Source organism: Etheostoma cragini, chromosome 19, assembly GCF_013103735.1.
Source record: "Etheostoma cragini isolate CJK2018 chromosome 19, CSU_Ecrag_1.0, whole genome shotgun sequence".
In the NCBI taxonomy this organism is placed as follows: domain Eukaryota; kingdom Metazoa; phylum Chordata; class Actinopteri; order Perciformes; family Percidae; genus Etheostoma; species Etheostoma cragini.
The window spans coordinates 16,020,483-16,040,069 of NC_048425.1; the positions used below are offsets into that span (position 1 = coordinate 16,020,483).

Sequence of the window (19,587 nt, forward strand, 5' to 3'; positions counted from 1 at the left end):
ACTAAATATTTTATTTAACTGCTACTTTATAAACAAAATGCTGGTAAGTTTTTGCAGAACAAATGTTACGGCACTTTTCTTCATATGGCAGAACATTAAAAGAAAAATTGCACTATATACACGACTTTTGAATTCACTATTTAAATTTGCCAATAATCGCGATTAATCAGGGAAATGATGCCATTAATCGCGATTAAAAAATGTAATCGCTGGCCAGCTCTAATTCTTTTGGACTAAGGGTAGATATGGATTTGGATGGACGTTTTCCTTTGTCTGGGGTTCTGCAGTCTTTTTTGGTATTTGTATCTCCTGAGAGGACAAAAACAGGATGGAAAATTACCTATCCACTGATAAACAAGATACGATCTTTACTCAAGAATTGCTGATAAGCTTCCCCATTAACTTTGTGGGTCCCTTAGGTTTGTGACGGCATGTTTCTCTTCTTGTAGGTTCAGTAGTGCAACAGAGCAGAGCACAGCCTCTAGGCTTCTTAAACGTCACCGCAGACGCAGGAAACAGCGCCCCCCACGTTTGGAGAGGGTATGTTATATTTAGTGCTCTTTTTTTTTCATACGTTTTTTTTTTAACATGTTTTATAACATTTGGGTATTTTGCTTTTCTTTGCTGTGCATGCTGTTCTTTGCTGAATCAGGAATTTTATGTTAATATGGATTGCTCAGAGAAAGTATTTTTGTCTGTGTTTATCTAATTGTCATTTTGTGGTTTTCAACTCCAGGCCTCCTCCTTCAGCAGTGTGACAGACTCCACAATGTCCTTGAACATCATCACCGTTACTCTCAACATGGGTCTGTAAACTCTTGTTTTTGAATGTCAGTGTGTCTTGGAAGTGGCAAGGAAATATGAAACTTCTAAATTAGTACTACAGCCTAGACTTGCACATCAAATATTCTTTTATTTTTATTTATTTCTTTGCAGAAATGTTTGCGCAGTATTAACACTATTCTGATTTCTCTAAAATACAGAGAAGTACAATTTCTTGGGAATCAGCATTGTGGGCCAGAGCAACGAACGGGGGGATGGAGGCATCTACATTGGCTCCATCATGAAGGGAGGAGCTGTAGCTGCAGACGGACGTATCGAACCTGGTGACATGTTGCTGCAGGTGAGAAAGAATAAATCATTAATCCTAATTTAAGGGAGTGTTTTTTATTTTACATTACTGTTTATATGAATCTTTTGCTGAATACTTATGTAGTTTTTAGACATTGTGTGCCACATTGTGGGATCTTTTCGGAAACTTATAAATAATTCTTTCTGGTGTGCTGCGATACATGAACACATGTCTTTTCCATGTGTACTGAAATGAATATTAAATAATCTAATAATTTCAGCTGTACTTATCTCTCAGTCTAACTAAAATCTTTTTCTTATTGTACAATACCCTCGAAGGTGAATGACATCAACTTTGAGAATATGAGTAATGACGATGCAGTGCGGGTACTGAGGGAGATTGTACACAAGCCAGGGTGAGGTGGTGTTTTACTTATTTTAGATATCAGGACACATGTTTAAGTTCTGTCTGTACGCAAGTGATCAACAATGATGATATTAACGTATACTTTTGGTGTTTGCCAGGCCCATCATCCTCACAGTGGCTAAGTGCTGGGACCCTTCTCCCCAGGGCTACTTCACTCTGCCTCGCAGTAAGTACAGAACTGCCTTTTCTGTTTATGCCCTTGTGGTGTTCAGTAGTATCCTGATGTCAGGTTCAGTAACCGTTTCTCTTTTTAACGTGTACAGATGAACCAATCCGACCCATTGACCCAGCAGCATGGGTCAGCCACTCGGTGGCTATGACTGGGGTCTACCCCGCCTTCCCAGGCAGCTCCTCCCTCAGTACCATCACCTCTTCTTCCTCCGTAACCGAAACCGAACGTGAGAGCCTCTTCCAATGTCTCCCAAATAATCTCACTTTGTGTGTGCTGAAATGTACCCGTCGTTATTCTCAATTCTTTCATATGTACACAATGCTCTCATAAAACAGTCTTCCTGGTGGCCAGGTAGCTCAGTAGGTAGAGCTGGCGTCCATATATAGATGATCCTCGACGCAGCAGACCCGGGTTTGATTCCAACCTGCAGCTCTTTGCTGCATATTCCCCCCCCCCCTTTTTCCCCTTTCGTGTCTTCAGCTGTTCTGTCAAATGAAGGCCTGAAATACCCCCAAAAAACTAATAATAAAAAAAACAACTATATCTTTCACTTTTAAACCCAGTTCGTCTTTGGTGATATTCAAGGCCTGAATGACTTTTACTCACATTCTAAGTATCTTTTTCCTGTAACGGTCCACTCTTTCTCTTCTAACGGCATTGGCACCAGAATCATCTTTCACATCAGTCTTTCTGCCTTTGTTGCTGTTATGTAATGTGATGAACTATGTCTGCTACTTTGCTTCCTTTGATCTCCTTCAAGTTACACTCCTGGCCTTCTTGTTTTGACCCAGATTTCACCTCTCAGTAAACTTTTTATTTATCATTGCTTGTCTGTACTTCTTCCTCGTCAGCTTTCCTAAAAATGCTTTTCCGTCCCTCCAGGTTTTGATGACTTCAACTTATCACTGCACTCTGACATGGCATCGGTTGCCAAGGCCATGGCCTCGCCAGAGTCGGGTCTTGAGGTCAGGGACCGCATGTGGCTTAAAATCACCATCCCCAACGCTTTCCTCGGTAAGACATGACACAACAGTGGACACAAGGCATAATAGAGAGTCCATTTAGTAACATGAACATTCTGTCCCTCACAGGACTTTACAGAGCAGGCATTATGTTCTTAGAATTAAAACCGTGTGACTTGTGGGAGGAAAACCCCAAAAAGTGCAAGTGAAACCATCTGATAAAATTGGAATCACCTGCAACTGTATCACAATGACTGTTTACATAAAGGCCATGTTTGTCCATTTTTTGCTTTTTGAAAGGAAATTTAATTAATTTTTCATCTTCTGAATAATTGTAGTAATCTAGCATTTTTCAGGTAATCAGGCTGATATCTAAAGGCAAAGACTGTAGTTTGCAGTGTTTCAATTGTAATGCTAAATTCCCCCTGAAGATGGTCTTCAAAAACTTCACTCTTTATTGTCACAACATAGTTTTTATTATTTATTTTTTTAATCTTGTTACGCAAACAATAGACTTAACGGCCACTTATTGCATATGAATAGGGCTGGTTTATCTATTTAAAAAAACTGCTTTCATCAAATTGTGTTTCCGGTTGTTTTGTGCAATCCTGGATTTTTATAAAAAATACTTAATTTTAATTAAGTTAATTACTTTAATTTAATTAAAGTTAATCACTGCCCATCACAAATTGTTTCCCTGTGTGTGGAATATTATTTTGTTGCTTCTGTATAATTTATATTATATTCATAGGACAAATCTGTCTGTAAAATTCTGTTTATAATAGTATTCATTTCTATATTTATTCAGTACATATCCATGTCCTGCACTTATGAAACCAATGTATATCCTGCACTTACTGCTATTGCACTTCTGGTTGGACCTAAACTGCACTTCATTGCCTTGTACCTGTTTAATGACAATAAAGTTGAATCTAATCTAATTTTATAACATAGCTTGTCTTTGCAATTGTGTGTTTTCAGTGTCACTTGTTTTACATACATGTATTTTTCAACCATATTTTTTTTACACTTTGTACTTATTTTATTGAGGACACTGAATCTTTTTCACAAATATTTCCCTTGGGATGACTTAAGCTCTACCTAGTCTTATCTTACATGTCATGTATCCACCATCAGGCTCAGACGTAGTGGAGTGGCTCTTCCACCACATTGAGGGGTTCCAGGACCGCCGTGAAGCCAGAAAGTATGCCAGCAACCTATTGAAAGCCGGCTTCATCCGACACACAGTCAACAAGATTACCTTCTCCGAACAGTGTTACTACGTCTTTGGAGATTTAAGCGACTGTGAGAACTGTGAGTAACTTAGAAACATTAACGTCAAAGGTTGACTTGGATCAGTTTTCATGAATATTACGCTTAATCGTATTTGCTGACATGCGTTTTGTGGACAAGCTAGTGGTTGTAATGGTCAGTCATGTGACATGGAATCCTTTAATGTGTTGCTATCCCTAAACTTCAAATCTTCAGAATGCACTCAAACACAACCATAAAACAACAAAAGCTGCACCAGATATCACAGGTTTAATTTCCATGATGTTTGTCCGTGGTCACTTCCTTGGGTGGGTCTGACATCCTGATAAAGATAAATACATTCATATCAAAGGGTAACATTTGAAACAAAGATGAAGGTGATTGTGTGTAATGAGTCTCTGTTGTATTAATTTTGTATCTGCAGAAGTACTATCATTTGTTCAGCTTGTTTAGCCTAAACCTTTACTCCTTCTATTGATCATCTGCTATGTCTTATCTCCCACCCAGACATGGCCAACCTGTCCCTGAATGACAATGATGGTTCCAGTGGGGCCTCAGACCAGGACACCTTGGCTCCCCTGCCTCTCCCTGGGGCTTCCCCGTGGCCCATGATGCACACCTTCCCCTATCAGCCCTACCCAACACATGCCTTCTCCAGCCAGCCACCCCCGTACCACGAGCTCACCAGCTACACCTACGCCCCCGGCAGCACCGGCAGCCAGCACAGTGAAGGTGAACACAAACTGCGATTAGATGTCACCCTGCTGAGAATGAGTCAGATTGTACATAGACTATACAAATTGCATGCATCAGACCAATAATTATGAAATAGGTAGTGGACCTGTATATTTAATATTACTGCTTGCCACAGCTGACCGTACAAATCATTCATAGCCATTGAGATCAGTGATGCAAACCAATGATTTGGAAATCTTCCCTAAAATTAAGGTTTCCTACAGGCTCCTTTTAGGTGTCCTTGTTTGTTGGACTGACCAAACAAGTTTACATCTTCTCTAACAGCAATTTCTTTCTGCCCTAAGGGAGCCGAAGCAGTGGATCGACAAGAAGCGAGGGTGAGCGACGTCGCAGCACCAAAGGCCCAGGCAGCACTGTGGGTGGAGGGGAGAAATCCCCCTCTGGCGGGGGAGTAGAAGGTGGTGGGGCCGACTCGCGCTCTGGGAGCGGCAGTGAATCGGAATACTCTACCCGCAGCAGCCTGCGGCGTGGCCACGGTTCAGCTGCCCCCAGCGAGCACAGTCATGCTTCCTCCCAGCGCTCTCATCATCACCGCATTCCCCAACCCCCCCACATGTCTCCCTACCCACCAGGTATCATGCCTTACAACCCCATGATGGTGATGATGGTACCCCAGCACCCACACCCGGCCATGGCAACTGCTCACACCCTTCCCCACGCGCAGCAGATGGCCACAGCAGCCATGCACCCGGCTCTAGCTCCATCCCCTTCCTCCACTCCAGGGGGACCTCCTGGGGCCCCGCCCACCCGTGACCTAGGCGCCGTACCCCCAGAGCTGACTGCATCACGCCAGTCGTTCCACCTGGCCATGGGAAACCCCAGCGAGTTCTTTGTGGACGTCATGTAGTTTCTGTCTTGGTGTGGAGTGACCATTCATGTGAAGATATTGTACGGTTGTATTGTACTTGTATTGATGAGTATCTGGTGATAGCTTTTTAAGCTCACAAGGGACAAGGGGCCTATTGGATTGAGGGCACTTGTTACAAATTTGGTGAGAACAGGGTTTAATAGTGACAAAGAAAATAAGGCAAAATGGAAACACCATGTGGAATTTGGTCTGACTTTATGTCTACAAAGTCTAGTTTCTTTTAAATAATGTCATCTACATAACATTTTCAACCCTAATTCCAGAAAGACAAGTCCTTTCTTATCTCAGTAGTGAGCTTGTATTTTTCAAAAAGAAAGCTCCCATTACACACTTTTGATTGCAGAGCTGTTCAGCACTCCAGTTCCTGCAATCCTCAAAACTGAAATATAATATTTTAGGAGGGGAAGCACCTTCCCAAACCAGCTATGAATGTCAGAGCTTTCCATCCAGTAAGCACACCAACCACAGTTTAACACTAAAGAGTGCCAAGTACACTGTTTACTTGAGGATAGATACAATCCTCTATACATATCTGGATCACCATGCCAGATCTGTTGGCAGCAGGGGCATATTGAGTTGCTAACTCTTTGCATTTTTAGACACATTTTCACACTCCAGGTACATAAAACAACTCCTTGTTCCAGCATTGTTTGACAATAAACGTCTGTGTATATATATCTACTACTCCTATGTAAATGCAACAATACAGAACAGCAAGCTCTAATGTGAAAAGAAAATAGGTCCAAAAATGTCAGGTGAACTTGTGTTTAGTAATCACTGTCTAGGCCTAGTCGTCAAATAACTCTTATTGTGAGGAGTATTCTGTATTGGACTGTTGACTGTAGAGGCCTAACGGTACTAGGTGAAAAGACAAGATGCTGAAAGCGGTACATTTTGATTACACAGTGTATATAATAAGTAACTGTGATCCAAATGCCCCATGCTTATTTTTATGTTACTGACTTGCATTATCCACCCATTTCATTTTTTGTATGAGTGACTATATAAATCATGTATAATCGTACTTTTAAGGTGCTAAATGAAGTTTCAACATTTCAAAAAAACAATGACATTGACAGTGTCACATTGTTTGATTTCATATCGCTACCTTTGTTTGTGTACTTGAGAATAAATTTGATACTTAACTACTGTTCAGACTTCATTATTTTAGGTGGGGATTCAGAAGTTAAAATAAATCACAAGTTATGTCAAGAAGTAAACTTAATAAAAAACCTTTGGTTTGTGTTTAGTTTTTGCCTTTTTTAATGTTTGTAAAATGGGTGTAATTGAGAAAACTAAATGGTGATATTGTTGACTCACTATATTAAGTAAAAGCAATATTGCGTAACCAATTGTACATAAAAAGATTGTGTATGTCACAGACAGGGGAAACATACTGTATGCTCATCTTTATGTGCTGTAGATATCTGGATTTTGGTTAGTATCCTTTTGAATACAATATATATATATATATATATATATTTTAAAGGCTGCAGTTATAGTCCTGTTTAAAATAATAGCAGTAAAACAACACTAAACTATCATATTTTGGGGTAAAAGTGTTATTTCTACATGGCAAATAATTTACTAGTAAGTGTTGTAGAGTCATAGAAAACCAACGGACCCAACAGTCATACATGCATGCTGCTCATTCTGTGTAATTGAATCTGTGATTGAAAGGGGCTTGTTCAAAACAATAGCAGTGTTGTGTTCGATTAGTGAGGTGATTGATTCTGTGAAGAAATAGTTGTCAATTACGGTTCATATTTAAGGAAGGAAGCAAATATGCATGCTGGTTATAGTGCATTTTACACTGAAAATGAGTCGTTCCAGACATTGCTCTGAGGAACAGCGGACATTGAAGTTGATTGGAGAGGGAAAAACATAAAGAAGAGCAGAAAATGATAGGCTGCTCAGCCAAAATGATTTCCAATGTCTTGAAATGGCACCCAAAGCCTGAACGTCAACTACCATTCGACTGGATCAAATGGCAAAGGCTCAACCCATGATCAGCTCCAGGAAAATCCTGTTAGCACTGTTACAATCAGAAGAAGGCTATGGGAAGCAAAGCCATCAGCTAGAAGCAAAGTCCCATTGCTGAAAAAAAAGACATGTACTAAATAGGTTGAAATTTGCCAAAGGACACATCAAGTGGCCAATGGAGAAATAGAGAAAACATTCTGTGGACTGATGAGAGCAAAATTGTTCTTTTTGGGTCTCTTCTTTTTGTCAGTTTGTCCAACCACCCCCCATCCACAGTATGCTTTGAAGAAAGTAAAGCAAAAATGGTGCAAAAATCATGCTATGGGGATGTTTCTCATACTGTCACGTTGGGCTAATTTCTCACATACCAGGGATCATCGATCAGTTTTAACATACTTGAAGAGGTATAGAGCATATTGCCTTATGCTGAAGAGGAAATGCCTTTGAAATGGGTCTTTCAACAAGACAGGTAGACAAGACCAATGACACAACAGTAAGCTAGCAAAGTCTTGGTTCCAGATGAAGAAGGTTGATGTCATGGAGTGGCCAGCCCAGTTCCCGGACTTCAATCCCAAAGAACACAAAAATTATTTTTCTGAGGCAAAACCCGGTAATGCAAAGGAATTGTGGATTGTAGTTCAACGGTCCTGGTCTGGGATAACTGTTCACAAGTGCCATAAGCTGGTCAACTCCATGCAACACAGATGTGAAGCAGTTCCCAGAAATAATGATTATGCTAAATATTAGAGTCGTGATTCAAAGTAAAGCAAACCTTTGAGACATTTTTCAGTTCTGATATTAAATGTTTGAGTTTGTAAAGAAAAATACAAACACTCATATTACTACATAATTCCATATGTGTTAATATTCCTTTTTTCTTCACTTTCTGTAAAGGTATAACTTGATCAATGTTGGTCATGTTTTGATTTGGAATTGAATGTGCAGTGTTCCCAATGCATTGATATTAAGGAATTAAATACTATTCTAAGGATTTTGAGCATTATTCACTTTTTAAACACATTGCTATTATGATTTTTTTTTTATGTATTTTTTTATGTATTTTACATACACACTGTAAGCCACCTCACTAACATCAAAGTACTACATCAATGAAAATAACTGAATGTATAAATTTTTTGCATTTAATTGTATTCTAGTGAATACACTAAGTCAATCATATCCACGTTTGGTTTTCTCTGTTATACCTGTTTGACAACTCTGAGAAGGGCACACAAACACCCTTGAAACTTGCAGGCAGAATGCCCTAAGATTATGTAAACAAATAAAACTACATATCCCATGCAGCACTGCGGACTGACAACTTCCGACGAATTCAGAAAAGGAAAATTTAGGTTGAATAACGTTACTAGTGGGTCATTGGAGGAACAGTCGGCTACGGTTAGGACGCAGGGGACGTGTCATTATATAACTTGTATAGGTGTGTAATACAAATTGATGTTCTCGATTTTTTATAAACGCAATACAAATATTTTAGCTGGGTTTTCCTGCTTTTAGTCGAACATAGCCAAGTTAACTTAAGTAGCTGCTAGCTAGCTAACGTTACCAGCCACGTCCCTGTTAGCTAACGTCTCTTGTTGTTTCTGTCAATGTTTAAAAATGTGTTTGTGTGTTATTCAGCTATTTAAATTGTGTGTCGGTTTTGTCATCTTTTTTTGGACTAAAGAAAACTATGCTGCTTCGTAAAGTGAGCCAGTCCTCCGCACTGTGCGGCTCCATTCTCAGGATTCCTCCCGTGCTGTCTGGGTAGGTAATTTTTAACTTTAAGACTATTATTGAACCTATCGTTTCTTAACGAAGGGGACCTACTTTGCTTGAAGAAAGTTCACCTAGGTTATCACTTCTTGTCTGTTCTACAGAGGTCAGCGTCATGCCGGGGCTGTTGTTGCTGTGCAAAATGCCCGTCTCTACGCAAGCCAAGCTGCCGAGGTAATGTTCCAAGTATACTTTCATTTTGTCAGAAATATTTTTTGCATCTTGTATTTTTACTTTATTTTCAGGCCTGTTTATTGGCCTTGTTTGGCCTAATGAAGTGGCTGCCTGAAATAACGTTGACATCCCCCATAGATTTAGCCCCAACCGTTGGAAGTGGGGGAAAGTTCACTGGTCACTTGACTCATAAAGGTGACACCGTTGATGTGGGTGACACTCATGAATGTAATGTAGTGTAGAGCTGCCAATAATACATCTATGGTTACACCAGAGGCACATACCATCTCAAAACGTTGTGCAACGTGTGCATTATCCCTCAAAATAAAATAAAAGTCGGTACCATTTCTATAAAGAGCAATAACGGGTAGAGCTCAAAGATTCATTTGTAGTAAGAATATGTTCAGAGAATACATACCAAGTAATTTGTTTTCCTTCCTTTAATTTGACACACACGGACTGTATTTAGTAAGGAATATGTGATTGTTAATATTGCCCACCTCAACTCTCTAATCCACTCCGGTGTATTATGACTTTCTTTCATGAGAACAGTTTTACTACTGGTTCCCTGTTGAGTGACCAGTTGATTATCGGTATAATCAAATATGCACAATGTTGACCCACGGGCCACCTTTGTCTCTTTTACAATCCTACCTTTGGGCGTGAGCTATATGCAACATTTTATTTAACCTTAATTTCCTGCAAAGTCCTAAAATACAAAACCTCCCTGCTTTTTTATTGAGTCAATGAACTGATGGTGAGCGTATTCTCTGTTATCTTCAATGTCTGTTTTTCTGTTTTTCTTCAGGCGGTGCTAGAGAAGCCTGCAGCAGTTGGCAGTGAGACTGCCGGTAAAGTGGAGATGAAAACAGTTGCTGCTGTATGTTAATTCTGTCTTACTATTTTTATGCATTTCTTATATTCGAGAGCATGTTATTATAGTTCTAATGTTTTTTTTCTTTCTTAAATGGCTTTTAAACTGCTTGGTACACATCAACTCTATATCATTCTAGTCCACACGCCTTAAGAATTAAACATACCATGTGGAGTCATTGACGTCTTGTAGTGCCCGTTTAGTTACAATGCACATGAACACACTTGGAAATGTTGCAATACATCCACAGGGTCAAAATTAGTAATCAATTATCCCAAATGTGTTCAAATGTTCTGCCGGTGGTTTTACACTATTCCACTAATTGGTTAGTAACATGCCATGAAACACGGTTATGCACCAAAAAAGGCAGGGAAGGAAAGGACTACATGCTAGTAAACATGGATGTAAACAAAACCGGTAGTAAAAGGTTATGCAACTGTTTGCACCAATCACATATGTTAGACCTCAGTGATAAACAACAATTTACACAACAACAGTTCATGTAAACATAACCTTTTAAGTTTTTTTTTTTTTTGTTTTTTTGTTTTTTACAATAAAACACAGGGTAGCTTTACCTCAAAATTTGGATACTTTGTTTGGTTTGGCACATGCTTTACTATGTTTAACTTTATCTTCTACAGGAATCCAAATCATTTGCAGTCAACATTTTCAAGGGGCAGATAGCAACTGCCCAAGTGTTCCCCTACCCCTCAGGTAAATCAAAGGACAATATGTTAATATTGGTTTGATACACTGCCAATATTTTACTAAAAAAGGAAACGGTTATATTTTATTGGAAACTATAGTTTTAAGACCAAGAGATGTAAGAACTCATTTGTCCTTGTTTCAATTGGTCTCATTAATAGCTCAATGTGATTTGTCCCATATACATATTAGTAATAGCACATCTGTTATTTTGTGTAATCTGTGTATGAACTGTTGTCTTTTATTTTCTGCTGGCTATAAAATGAATTTCCCCTGCAGGGTTAATAAAGTTGACTTAACATTAACTTGTGTGTGTGCTGTAGCCCTGAATGAGGAGCAGGAGCAGTTTCTTCGAGAGCTTGTGGGGCCTGTCGGTAAATTCTTTGAGGTAATTTCAAACCTTTTGGAGACCCTGGATGAATCTTTCTGGCCTCACTCTCAAAACTTCTCTACATCCGTCACACTTGCCCCCTTACCCTGCATGTTTCTGCTTCCTGTGGGCAGGAGGTGAATGATCCAGCCAAGAATGATGCCTTGGAGAAAGTAGAAGATCACACCATGGAGGGCCTGAAGGAGATGGGTGCCTTTGGCCTACAAATACCAGCTGACCTGGGTGGCCTTGGGCTATCAAACACACAGGTACTTCTGCTTGATTACATTTATTGATCTTTACTCTATAACAAGAGATACAGATAAGAAACACTGAATAGTGTAGAATAATGTTAGTTGTGTGAGACGGCTACGGAAACATGCACGGCTAATGGGATGACCCCCATTTTACAGTATGCCCGGCTGGTTGAGATTGTTGGCAGTCATGACCTGGGTGTTGGCATCACTCTGGGGGCCCACCAGTCCATTGGCTTCAAGGGCATTCTGCTTTTTGGGAATCCAGCCCAGAAGGAGAAGTACCTGCCGAAGCTTGCAACAGGTAAGAAGACTGGTAATTGACTACAAATGTATTGGGGGAGTTACATCATTTAATGAATGAATGAATGAAGAATGTAGAGCTGATTAATCATTTTGTGTGGGTCCAGGGGAGCATTTAGCCGCCTTCTGCCTAACTGAACCTGCCAGTGGCTCTGATGCTGCCTCCATCAAAACCACAGCTGTTCAGTCACCCTGCGGAAAGTACTTCACTCTCAATGGAAGCAAGATCTGGATCAGGTGAGGGCACAGTACTAGAATACATAATCATAATCAAATTCTTTTTTTACCACAAGGAGGTGGTATTGTGCAGTCTTTCCATTAACACTATGTAATAGCTTTTGCTTGTGTCTTTTCCTAATCTGATGCCTTTTTCTCTTGTCAGCAATGGAGGTCTGGCAGAGATCTTCACAGTTTTTGCCAAGACACCCATAAAGGATCCCAAGACTGGAGAGATGAAGGACAAGATCTCGGCCTTTATTGTGGAGAAGAGCTTTGGAGGAGTGACACAGTGAGCACACCTTTTTCTACATTGTCTGTTTATCCCTAAACTTCATGTTTTTTGGACTAATAAAATCTCTTTTCATTGTTTATTTCTTCCTCATGACCATCACCATATCTTCTTTAATCACAGTGGCCCTCCAGAGAAGAAAATGGGCATCAAGGCTTCCAATACCGCAGAGGTCTATTTCGATAATGTTCGCGTGCCAGCTGACTGTTTGTTGACTGAGGTGGGTGGAGGTTTCAAGGTGGCCATGAACATTCTGAATAACGGACGCTTTGGCATGGCGGCCGCCCTCTCCGGCACCATGAAGGGAGTCATCACCAAAGCTGTAAGTGAACTACACCACCACTGCACCATATATATAGATGGGAAGTGGAACTGGGATTTTTTTTTAAATTTAGACACTGTAGCTGCAATTTACAGCTTTATGTCTTCAAATACAGTATGTTGTGTTTCCCATCTGCTGCATTACATTTTACCTGTATTATCTATGCTACACCCCCTCTTTCAGTCATGTATTTCCTTTGTTGTGGGTTTGTGGGAAATTCCCCTTCTTGCAGTTCAATATGGCCTGTTTCTGCTAAGCAACTTCCCTTCTGTGGTTACAGGCGCTGAAGATTCAAACGTGCTCTGGTCACGTCTGTTGTTTTTCTCAAGCATTTCAATTTTCCATAATTCCATACTGAGTATGTAACCAAATATGTATTTGTAATGTCAGTAACAGCTGAATTGACTAAACACTGCTGGGATCATTTTGAACTCAGTATTACTTAGTATTCAACTTGTTATACTTATACTGTTTCACAAGTAGTATTTTAATGTAGGACACAGCAAGGGTTGACTTGACTGTCTTGTTTTCCAAGACCAACCGCGGTAAACATAAAAAAACTACGTTTTGAAAACCAGAAAATCTTCATATATTGAAACTGTAACAATCTAATGACAACAACAACAAAAAACTCTAAAACAAAAAGGAAACACCCTGCTCAGCTTCAAGAGGCAGTTGTGAACAGATGGGGGAACCAAACCCTAAGGAATAAAATAAATAGGAACAAAAATGTTTTACCTATTGGTATATACAATCTCTTTTATTTTATTTAATCTAATTTATTTTAAAACCATACATGGACATCTTCTTCTGAAACTGCAGGACCAAAGTATAATCCATTATTCAGGTTATTAGAAGAATGTTCTCAGAAAGATTCAATCAGCTGAACTGTTTCAGCACTAGCAATGTATAACCTTAAGTAGCATGCACAACCTTGCTGAAAGTAGGAGCAGAAAGTTGAACACTACAGACTTATTATTGTCCTACTGTTGCTGTTTTAGATGCTGATCCACTCACAGTAATTTGGATTCTTGTTGGCACAAAGTGTAGCTTAGTGTAGCTTTTTACATGACATAGCTTAAAATGTCATATTTATATTGCAGTGCTGAAGACTGTGGGGTTTCCAGCCAAATTCATTATAAAAAAGAACATAACCAGGCTGTGGCTGTGGATGAAAATAAATTATATTTGGCGGGTTGTGCTTTAGTCCAATTCCACAGAATAGGGAGAACACTGCAGAAACTATTTTATTAGGTTTAAAGTGGGGGGAAAGCGCACATGCTAAGATGAATGACTCTTTAGAGAACTGCAAAATATGCTTTGCTATAAAATACACACCTCTTAAGTGGTTCTGCTTTCAAACTTGATCATAAGTTACCTTAACAGCTAAGTTACTTTTTTTACTTTCAGCTGTTTATTTTGAGACCTTATACCACCAGTTCTCCACAAAAATGATGCTCATGTGCTCTCTGGCTGCCTAACCAAACTTCCTCTTTATGTTAAAAAAAACTAGACCGTGGCACCATTTCAACACGGACCCCAAAAAGGCCGCTAATATTTCAGTTCCGGTCTTTAAGCATAAGAAAGATTGAATGCACTTAATCCTGTTTAATGCTGTTACAAAAAAATGCTTGTTGAACAAAGGTGTGATAGTGTCCGTCCTTCTTTTTATCAGGTGGATCATGCAGCCAACAGAACCCAGTTTGGGAACAAGATCCACAACTTCGGAGCCATCCAGGAGAAGATGGCTCGCATGACCATGCTGCAATATGTCACTGAGGTCAGTCAATGTAAGATTTTCTAATTGCCCCCACAGTCTGATTCATATTTATCTCTGCTGTTTGGACACTAAAATGACTACTGCTGATTTAAAGTGGTGTTGAACCAAATGGAAAGCAGAATGCCAGTATCTAACATTTGGGTTTTTCCTGTCGTCATAGTTTTTACTGTCAAGTGCCAGCCTTATTTGGCACTTCTAGCCTGTAAATTGTTGTATTATATGTAGCTTAATGCCATTTATGTTGATTTCCTGTTTAAGGCACCCCTTTTTAACTCTTCTAGCAAATATGTTTTGAGCACAATATGTGTATAATATATAATTATTGTGTTCATGGCCATTATTGTACATTATTGTGCTGAAAAAAAAGATGTCACAAAATCATGTCATCATTGTCATCATTAGTACTTCTGTGTCTTTTTGCAGTCAATGGCCTACATGATCAGCGGTAACATGGACAGTGGAGCAACTGAATTCCAAATAGAAGCTGCCATCAGCAAGATCTTTGCCTCTGTAAGAACTTCAATAACAACTCTCTCATGGGTTATGCATACAAGGAGGAGCTAATAGTTCCCATAATGCCTGGCTAACATGATTGTATAATTGCAATTTTTAAAAAACGTATGCATTCTTTTGTTTCGACTCTTCTGCTTTGTCTGTTTTGTAATTAATTACTTCTTACACATAAGACTTTAAGACTTTGATGATGTTCTTTTTTTGAGTGGAAGATTCGGGGGTGGGGGGGTAGTTAGAGGAAGTAGACGTCTCTCTGTGTTTTGCTAAATTAAAATGGGGAAAGATTAGAGAAATGTGATTGTCTAAGTGTCACAGCAAAAGCTCATTTGCATCTGTGTTTTTCTTTTAATTCTGACAGGAAGCAGCATGGACTGTGACAGACGAGTGTATTCAGATTATGGGTGGCATGGGTTTCATGAAGGTGAGTTCTCAGTCTACATCCTATTTCACACTGACTCAGGTACCACTGACCCCCAATTTCCACCGGACGCCTAACTGCTGCAGATCTGCTGTGGAACGGCAGTGGAGTCATTAGGTTTCCATTAAAGTCAATGTTAGTATTTCCACCGACTGCTGAACGGCTTCGTCCCAGCTCCGTCCCAGCTCTGGCGATTCGCAGCCTTCTGGAGTGGATACGCAGAGTTTCTATTTTTTTCGGATACCGGAGAGCTCCGCAACAATTCAGCACACGGCAGATAGTGCGGGATAGGAAGTCGAGCACAGAAACAAAATAAAACAGACCGTGCTCACGGCGGATCATATTTCCCTGAACTGCACCTTACAAAATACAGCACAGAGTTGTTTCCTCTCTCTTCCTCTTAATGGAAACAAACTGTTTTTGTGGTTCTATTCTAAATGAATTTGCACAGGCCGAACCAGATGATGCAGTAGGCCACCTTTCTAACACGCATGCTGCTTCACCAGGCTCCCAATACAGTCATATACACTTATGGAACAAAACTTAAAAGCATTAACTGCAAAGGTGACATTATTGGTACAATTTAAAATCTCCCAAATTCCCGAAGAGTTGACGTAAGATCTCAATAGATGTCACCATTTAAGGCGTCACAAATATACTTACGGGTACAGATGTTTCAGTAATTTTGCCCAACCCCTTTGTGTTTTTATAAGTTAAAGGGGAACAACACCTAAAATGAAATAATGTTATTTTCATGGCTTAGGAAAAGTCCCAAACTTTTTTTATTTTATACCCAAACGACCTTTATTGTATTTTAGTGTTCTCAGTTCTAAAACAGAACATGTTTATATACTCAGAATGTTCCTCTGGGTGCTTTGTGTTATCTATAACATATTTACAAATACATTGTCTATGGAGCAGTTTTTTTTATACTTTGACATCAAGCACTCTAGTTTTGGGATATGGGAAAGTTGTTCATGTTTGCTAATATTTTGGGAGTGTTTAGACCGTAGGAATAACCTGTGAATTTTTAAAAACGTGTGTATTTCCATGCTTATGATATCAATTGTCAGGTATGAGCTGTCTAAAAGGAAGAAGGGAAAAAAAAAGCATTCATCACCAAACAAGTTTTGCTCACAGTACATATCTTGACTCGGGGTTTCATTTTACCAAGGAAGTTAAGTCAGAAGTGTGCTCGGTACATTTCCCTGTCTGCTCTTCTGGACAATATGCAGTGTCTGCAACGTAAAGATATGAACAGTAACTTGCACAATCAGTATTCAAAAATGCAGAAATTAATATAGATGATCTGTTTGTCACAGCTGGTGTTTTCATTACCTAATTTTAACTTTTGTAAGAAGCTGAGATCAAAATACCTTGTACTGTATGTGTAAGATATGATAAATAACAGCTTATTGCTCATGTTGGCTGGCTCAATATGTAAATACAAATGTGATGTAACTGAGAATTTCACAGACTGAAATTGTGAGTGAATTTCAGTGCAGAATATTCTTAGAAAAGTCAAATTCGTTGTATTTGCAAGAGTCAATTATAGGTTGTTTGTGATTTAGTTAAAAATAAACTCTTTACTATATTTGAGTAGAAGGGCATCGTCTTTGTGTATCTGTTTGTCACAGGATGCTGGAGTGGAGAGGGTGATGAGAGATCTGAGAATTTTCCGAATCTTCGAGGGCACCAATGACATCCTGAGGCTCTTCGTGGCCCTTAATGGCTTCCAGGTAAAATGAAACCCTATTGTCGTAAATTTCTTCTCCCACATGGTTGTGGTCATTTAATAATGTCTTTGTGAAATGTTCAGCTGTTCTGTAGAAAGGAAGTGTTTTCTGCTTGCTTCCTCTCTCTTTCTTGTTTTTGTGCCTATCCTGTGCCACTAGTGTTTGTTTGACGTTTACAATCCCTTTGTTGTCTCCCAAGACCGGGCTTTTTCACAGTGTATTCGGGGTCAGGCAGCTAGTGGATCAAGGAGAGATGCCTACGATTTGAGACAAAAATATAAAAACACTGAAACCATGCAGGAACTCATAGTGCACCTTTTACTGGTGGGAAAAATTGCATGTTTTTATGAAATCCTCTATTACGGCTTACCTCCCATGCCTGATATAGTCCGGGCAATAGGGAAGGATTTTGAGGATAAAGAGGATATTATAGAATGTTGTTTGCATAAATCATTAAATGTCTCATCCTAGATTTTTACTATACTACTGTTACATTCCTGGGAATAACCTGAAAAGAAACCCTCTTTAGGTAGAAGTGTATACCAAAACCTTAGTTAATCTGCTTCATCGGGATTGTTTAGGTTTTTTCAGATTTGACACAGTGACCAAACAGCCAACAATTGCAGTCAGACTGTGATTCAAATATTTGCTGAAGTGAGATGAGCAAAGACAAAAAAAGAAATGGAGAAATCTCTCTTGTGAAATAACTCAAACTGTTGTAACTTTGCCAAAAATGTTTGTTCGTGTAGGATCTCATCACTCATAGTAAGGATCTGATTGAGAAAATAGGTTTTCAGGGCCAAAGTCTGGTTCAACATGTAAATTGCTGGGATAATGCTTGGATTGCTTCTTTTTGCCCTGTACCAGATAAGGATATTGAATTTTATATCGGGTGTATGTATAACTTTTTTTTCTTCTTCTTCCCAATACTGTAGAATAACAGAATCATTATTGAATGCTTTCATTGAACCAAAAGACAAGTGTTGCAGTGCAGTGTTTCTATTTCAGCTCAGTGTGAGAGTCTTTACTGCGGTCTGCGGTCTTTCTCTATTCTGCTTTGATCTGATATTGGCTGTTGATTATTTGGGATAGTCCTAATTGCAGAGTAGATAGGTGGTGAAGATACTGTAGGTCTAGCAATGCAACAGGGCCTTTAAGCAATAGTCATTGATAAATACCACATGTCCCTCTCTGCTTCTTTCCAGAATGCTGGGAACCAGTTGAAGAACTTACAGAAGGCCCTGAAGAACCCCCTTGGCAATGCTGGGTTGCTTGCAGGAGAACTCACAAAGAGAGCCAAAAGGTTGCATCTCACATTCACTTCACACTCTATCTGGGGGGGCAGAAAGTGCCAAAGTGCTAAAGCTAAGGGTGGGAGATGGGGGACTTCCCTTGCAAAGCACATGACACAATTTATTGATTACGGTCAGTTCCATCCCTCGTGATGTCACTTTGCAGTTCTGCTGACGTCTTAGCAGAAATTACTATTTTTTTTAGCTGATTTGCTGTTTGAGTTTCCAGGATTTGAATGTATTTTATTCCATTTCATCCTTCAAGGAACTGAATTGAAAGTGGACTCCTTGCGTTAGGGTGTTACACACACACACACACACACACACACACACAGTTCTAATGTATGTGTGACACACTGTCTACCATATATAATATAGAAATGAATGCCCACCAGGGGTAATCATAAGAAAAAAGGGTTGCTACTGTCTACTGTACGCAGGACATATTGAAGCTGTCATGTGAAATCACAAATGTACTACAGTTTTAAACAGTGTAGCTGTCTACGCTGTCTGCATTTTGGCTTAAGCTTTATTTGCACTTTACGTGTGTATCCGCAAGCCAAAGCAGCTATTAAGGCTTTCAAGTCTATTTTCTTTGTACTTGCGTGCTTAGCTAAAGTGCACACTTGTATGTTGGTTTGTGAGCACTGTCTAAATGTGTCTCAGTGCACAGCCGTACTGTTCCAGATGGAGGACTGCAACTTCTTCTGCTTTTCACCACATGGCAGGTGTAGAAAATGGTGTATAACCATGTTTGTTATAACTGTCTTCTTGTGTTGTGTTTTTAGGAAGGCAGGTTTGAGCACAGGTCTGACACTGCAGGGAACTATACATCCAGAGCTGGCACAGAGCGGTGAATTGGTGTGTTAGACCTTTCTTGTGTGTATTACATTTTCCAATGTAGCCATTTATTTAAAGGGGATAGCTTGGATTGAGTGAGTGGCTGTCCAATTGATAGCTTGACTCTTTTCTGCTAATGATACAGTGGGTACGGAAAGTATTCAGACCCCTTTAAATTTTTCACTCTTTGTTTCATTGCAGCCATTTTCCAAAA

The 19,587-nt window shown here is 39.5% G+C and overlaps 2 protein-coding genes and 1 long non-coding RNA gene across 3 annotated transcripts in view; 2 read left to right on the forward strand and 1 right to left on the reverse strand.

Moving 5' to 3' along the window:
* dvl2 (dishevelled segment polarity protein 2) overlaps positions 1 to 6,677 on the forward strand; it is a 20,753-nt gene extending 14,076 nt beyond the window's left edge. Inside the window, exons 6-15 of the mRNA XM_034856536.1 lie at positions 450 to 540; positions 737 to 806; positions 984 to 1,123; positions 1,411 to 1,487; positions 1,597 to 1,664; positions 1,762 to 1,896; positions 2,553 to 2,684; positions 3,770 to 3,946; positions 4,412 to 4,636; positions 4,945 to 6,677. Of these exons, the coding sequence (XP_034712427.1) occupies positions 450 to 540; positions 737 to 806; positions 984 to 1,123; positions 1,411 to 1,487; positions 1,597 to 1,664; positions 1,762 to 1,896; positions 2,553 to 2,684; positions 3,770 to 3,946; positions 4,412 to 4,636; positions 4,945 to 5,507 (1,678 nt within the window). The 3' untranslated portion in view covers positions 5,508 to 6,677. The remainder of the gene's footprint in view (positions 1 to 449; positions 541 to 736; positions 807 to 983; positions 1,124 to 1,410; positions 1,488 to 1,596; positions 1,665 to 1,761; positions 1,897 to 2,552; positions 2,685 to 3,769; positions 3,947 to 4,411; positions 4,637 to 4,944) is intronic.
* A 1,896-nt stretch (positions 6,678 to 8,573) lies between these two features.
* The window catches only part of LOC117934574, a 16,812-nt gene continuing 5,798 nt past the window's right edge, over positions 8,574 to 19,587 (reverse strand). The window contains exons 2-3 of the long non-coding RNA XR_004654508.1: positions 13,586 to 13,598; positions 8,574 to 8,583 (exon numbers count right to left, since the gene is read on the reverse strand). This is a non-coding gene — a long non-coding RNA (uncharacterized LOC117934574). The remainder of the gene's footprint in view (positions 8,584 to 13,585; positions 13,599 to 19,587) is intronic.
* The window catches only part of acadvl (acyl-CoA dehydrogenase very long chain), a 15,403-nt gene continuing 4,659 nt past the window's right edge, over positions 8,844 to 19,587 (forward strand). The window contains exons 1-17 of the mRNA XM_034856327.1: positions 8,844 to 8,951; positions 9,194 to 9,275; positions 9,389 to 9,458; positions 10,267 to 10,338; positions 10,974 to 11,046; positions 11,361 to 11,425; positions 11,542 to 11,676; positions 11,821 to 11,965; positions 12,072 to 12,201; positions 12,347 to 12,472; positions 12,596 to 12,794; positions 14,470 to 14,574; positions 14,998 to 15,084; positions 15,446 to 15,508; positions 17,143 to 17,244; positions 18,447 to 18,544; positions 19,322 to 19,394. Of these exons, the coding sequence (XP_034712218.1) occupies positions 9,202 to 9,275; positions 9,389 to 9,458; positions 10,267 to 10,338; positions 10,974 to 11,046; positions 11,361 to 11,425; positions 11,542 to 11,676; positions 11,821 to 11,965; positions 12,072 to 12,201; positions 12,347 to 12,472; positions 12,596 to 12,794; positions 14,470 to 14,574; positions 14,998 to 15,084; positions 15,446 to 15,508; positions 17,143 to 17,244; positions 18,447 to 18,544; positions 19,322 to 19,394 (1,617 nt within the window). The 5' untranslated portion in view covers positions 8,844 to 8,951; positions 9,194 to 9,201. The remainder of the gene's footprint in view (positions 8,952 to 9,193; positions 9,276 to 9,388; positions 9,459 to 10,266; positions 10,339 to 10,973; positions 11,047 to 11,360; positions 11,426 to 11,541; positions 11,677 to 11,820; positions 11,966 to 12,071; positions 12,202 to 12,346; positions 12,473 to 12,595; positions 12,795 to 14,469; positions 14,575 to 14,997; positions 15,085 to 15,445; positions 15,509 to 17,142; positions 17,245 to 18,446; positions 18,545 to 19,321; positions 19,395 to 19,587) is intronic.